Source organism: Sinocyclocheilus anshuiensis, unplaced genomic scaffold, assembly GCF_001515605.1.
Source record: "Sinocyclocheilus anshuiensis isolate Anshui unplaced genomic scaffold, SAMN03320099.WGS_v1.1 scaffold1493, whole genome shotgun sequence".
Lineage (NCBI taxonomy): Eukaryota > Metazoa > Chordata > Actinopteri > Cypriniformes > Cyprinidae > Sinocyclocheilus > Sinocyclocheilus anshuiensis.
This window is the reverse complement of record NW_015547727.1, coordinates 96,197-101,057: the sequence shown is the minus strand read 5'-3', so window position 1 is coordinate 101,057 and position 4,861 is coordinate 96,197. Positions and strand designations below refer to the sequence as shown.

The following is a 4,861-nucleotide window of genomic DNA, read 5'->3' as shown; positions in this document are numbered from 1 at the left end:
AAATGCAGGCTTGGTGAGCAGAAGAGACTTCTTTATAAAACATTCAAAATCTTACTGTTCAAAAACTGTTGACTGGTAGGTTATATAGATTACAGAAATTGTATTGAAATCTTCTGAAATGATGGCTACGCCCCTGGCTGACCCTATACAGTCTATGATGCTGACAAATAATGCTGACTCACAGACTGTAAGTACGTTTTTTATATTTAAAGGATTTGCCACTGATGATTCAAACGCGAGTTTTGAGCAGTGTAGAGTAGGGCTTGTTGTTTGTCATTTCTCCGATCACAAATGCAGACATGGTTTTATGTTTACGCGGCGCGATGCAACGCAACGCGTAAAAAGACAGTATAAGTCATTATAATCAGTAATTATATCCCCATTGGATGCAACAAATGCCTCGTTTATAATGGGTTTTAATGTTTTTGTCTCTTCGCTCCGGCCGGGACACGGCATCACAGTATGGTGAGGGGCGTAACATTTCCGTCTCACACTTGAGGTATTCGGCCAATCACAAAGCACTGGATAGCTGGCCAATCAGAGCACACCTCGCTTTTCAGACCGATGAGCTTTGTAAAAATTGACGCGTTTCAGAAAGGCGGGGCATAGAGGAGAAACAATAATGTACAGTATGTGGAAAATAATGTGTTTTTTGAACCTTAAACCGCATAAACACATTTCATTACACCAAATACACAAAATAATGTTCTTTTTAGCAACATCATATGACCCCTTTAATAGCAGTGTGTAAGTCTTATGAAGTCATACATTTGCTTTTGATGAGGAAAAGTTTGTCATAAGTAATTATATAATGTCCACGGCAGCTCTCAAATCTTGTGTTCGCATGTATTCAAGGCTTTGAAAATGCTTCTGTGTGTCATGGTGACTTGAATGAAATTCGACAGCTACACTTTCAGTGAGTAATGACTTTTGTACTATTGCTCAATGCCATTTTTATGGTACTTTTTGCCCTTTTGGAGACTGACAGTGTAAATAACAATCCACTAGCATTGTATAAAAAAAGGCAGACAGATTTTTATTAAGGGGTGTATTTGAAGGCCCTAAAAAAGCTAAATGGTTTTAAAGTGTCGCGTATACTTGCCACGTTAAAATGCACTTAGAGATAAACGAAGTTCCTTTATAGTGAAGGGATGTGGTAAAAACCTAAGTGTCAAGAATACAGCCAAACTCAAACAATGGTTGCTCTGAGGTTTTTCTTATTTAAAGGGATAGTTCAACCAAAAACTTGGTCTGCTTTGCATCATTACAAACCTGTATGAACTTCTTTCTTCTGTGAGTCAATAAGTCATTAATGATTTCATTTTTTCCCCTTAAGAACCGTTTTTATTTATTATGCTTTTATTTCCCGCCAGGTTTCTGTGCCTGCATGATCCTCATCCTGTTCTCCTCGGAGGTCAAACTGCACCACCTGACCGAGATCATTTTCAAATTCAACGAGGCCGGTTTCGTCTACAAGACGCAAAACGAGAGGTACGACAGATGCTTCTGGCTCGTCTTCCTCACCTTCTTCATGCACGGCCTCAACATCTTGCTCATCCGCCTGGCCGGGATCCAGTTCCCCTTTCAGGAGGCCAAAGAGTCTGATGCGAGCACAGGTGCGGCGGATCTCATGTACTGACCAGCTCTTTTGTTCTACTTCCTCCCCTGCACACGACATCCTACCGCAGCGACTAGCACTTCTCAGTAGGAGTCTTCCGACGAGCTGCATCCGTTCTGTTTACAGCTGAACACATCTGAGCCTCTTAAGCTATTGAGACCATGTGTGGTGATGAACTTGGAGATGCCCGTGTGTTTGGAGAGAAGGGTTCTTATCTCGCAGCGGGGAGGCGGGAGTGAGGCTGATGGAGCATTCATTCTGTCAATCACTCAAACAATTAATGCTCACCATTTCAAACGGCTGATGAAAACACCCTGTAGTTTCCAGCCTGGCTGGGGACATGACAGGCTCCTTTGGTTGTGGATCTTTTATAATCCAGTTGTGGCACAAAGGGCAATTCTACAGTGACCCCAGAAAGTTTGGACACTTAAGCCACACTTAAATATGTATGAATGTCTTTGCATTAGATAACAAAATGTCAAGCGCCATTTGTTTTAAAAACAGTACAGGCACACTTTTCAAACAGAACATTGCACAAAAGGAATTTTGTTGGACTTCATACATCTACTAAAAATCATCAGGCGATTAAAAGTGTTAGCAAAAATGTCTAAAACCATAAAAAAAAAAAAAATGTAATAAAAAAAAAAAAATTCATCACTTAAAATGAAATAAATATTAACTTAAATTAAATAAAAATAAAAAAAACGTATTTTTTGTCAGCTAGTTGCTAAGACAACATTTCTCATTTTAATTTAGTTTGTAGTAAAATAACCAAAATTAGAAAAACTAAAACTATAACATGTTAAAATGAGAATAATAATAATAATGACAAAAACACAACAAAATGACCAAAACTTTAAAATAAAAAATAAATACAAATAATAATAATAATAATAATAAATTAAAAATATTAACAAAAATATATAATAGTATATCACTGATACACTGGTTTATTATTTTGTTTTCTAATGCAATTGCATTAATCCATTTGATGTTTTCTTGACTTTTTAGGGCCACTGTATAGTAATATTCCAATTTCTGGTTTTATATAAGCCTACATATCATTTAAATAAATAACAAAAATGTTGTTGTATCTCATTTCATCATTCAGGCATATGCCTCCAACTATAACCATGGCTTTAGAATATCAGACAAATGTAACAATTGCTATTGATTTATCACTTATTGGATGATCAATATGGATTTAATGTTTTCCATGTTTAACTAATATTTTAGAATCTTATTGTATTTGCATCTTTTTCATAAATCCTTCTTATTGTCTTCTTTGTGTTTATACACTCATGCTGTGCCAATGTGCCACATTATTCATAATATAAAAATGGCATTTAATAAACCAGTTTTTGGTATGTAAACACTAAAATATTGGTAACACTTTACAATAAGGTTCCATTAGTTAGTGTTAGTTCATGTATTAACTAACATGAACAAACAATGAACAGTACATTTATTACAGTATTTATTAATCTTTGTTAATGTTAGTTAATGAAAATAAAGTTGTTCAGTGTTAGTTCATGTTAGTTCACAGTGCATTAACTAATGTTAACAAGCACAACTTTTGATTTTAATAATGCATTAGTAAATGTTGCAATTAACATGAACTAAGATTAATAAATGCTGTAGAAGTATTGTTCATTCTTAGTTCATGTTAACTAAAGTAGTTAACTAATGTTAACTCATGAACCTTATTGCAAAGTGTTACCAAAATATTCTTAAATGGAATTTTTAACCTGAGAATTTTCAAACAAATATAAGAGTAGATAATAATTAAATTAAAAGTAATAAAAAACGCTTGTACTGTATGTGTAGTTATTTGGCATATACAGTATGCTCATGAATTGTGATTGTTAGGATGTAGAATGAGAGGGGCCAAAAATACAATATATATATATATATATATATACAAAAATACACAATTATGTATTACACATGCTGTATCAATTCTGACACCCTATTTTTCATCATTGTTTATGGGAGTGCGGCTTTTCTGGTCACTATGAATTCTGTGCCTTTACTCAAAATAAAATGATATGTACTATTCTAGTTTCGGTTTCTTCATAACGCATTGCTTTTTATATGTACTGTATGAACAGACTAAAATGACAGCATAGTACAACGTTTGTACATTTTATGGACACAGAATGTATTTGGGAGGTTTCAAGAATCCAGGAACAAAAAAAGCGGCTCTCATCACTCCAGACATAATGAAAGAGCACTGCTTTGTTAGCACAGAATTCAGACCAACAGAAAAGAAACCGAGTACTCCACCTGCTGCCTGGAAACTGTCAAATGAAAGGAGGTTCTCTGTCATGTTGTGCAGCCATGTGTCTGTCTGCCTCTTGAATATAAAGTCTGTCACATATGTCTTGGTGATCTGGTTCACACTGAGGTTTGAACTTTAAACAGAGTTTAAAGGATTCTCACCTGAACCTGCAACTACGCCGTCTGATACTCATTTCTAAAGAAGAGATAAAGAAGGTATGGCTTTTCTTTTTGTGATTATGCAACAGGTTTAGGTTGATTCCATTTAAAAGTGATTCAGAGTCTGTAAAAATAAATAAATGATACATGAAATCAAATCATTGCTTTAATCTGCATTAAAGCAATGCAGAATAAACAGCTCAACATTCTATTCAAAGTTATTTTGAAAACTGCAATTCAATTGTATTGGCTGAACAGTATAGATTCAGCCATGAATTAGATTTTTTTTTTTCGTGCTTGTACTGAATTTCAGAATGATTCTTTTCTTATAACTACATAATTTCTTACAAATATTCCAAGATTTCAGTATTCACAAACAAACAAAAAAAAGTTTTTTTTTTCTGATTAATTTGCTATTATATTTCGTGGGAAAGCGGAAACAAGACCCCGTAATCTTTTTATACATTTCCCGAGCACAGAACCAAATAGAGCGTACAATCATATTTGTCTTGATTGTTGGTTAACCAGAAAATGTGTTCATCATATCTCAGCATTTGCATGTTGTCTTTTTGTTAACATTTGATATGCATTTAATCCTCTAAATGCAAAATGCCTGTTCCCTTCTGCACTTGTGCTTTTGTTATTGAAATCTGTGACACGGCTTAGAGGTTGTAACCCTTGTCATGTAGAAGATGCTATCGCTGGGGTTCTCATCTCTGGCCCTCGAGATCCACTTTCCTGCAGAATATTAAATACAAAAAAAAAACATTAACGAACTAATATATAGTACACTCATTTCTTAAA

General features: G+C 34.6%; 1 protein-coding gene across 1 annotated transcript in view; it reads left to right on the top strand.

Moving 5' to 3' along the window:
• Positions 1 to 1,780, top strand: part of LOC107704293 (clarin-1-like) — an 11,481-nt gene extending 9,701 nt beyond the window's left edge. The window contains exon 3 of the mRNA XM_016507178.1: positions 1,374 to 1,780. Within this exon, the coding sequence (XP_016362664.1) occupies positions 1,374 to 1,639 (266 nt within the window). The 3' untranslated portion in view covers positions 1,640 to 1,780. The remainder of the gene's footprint in view (positions 1 to 1,373) is intronic.
• The last annotated feature ends 3,081 nt before the right edge of the window (positions 1,781 to 4,861 follow it).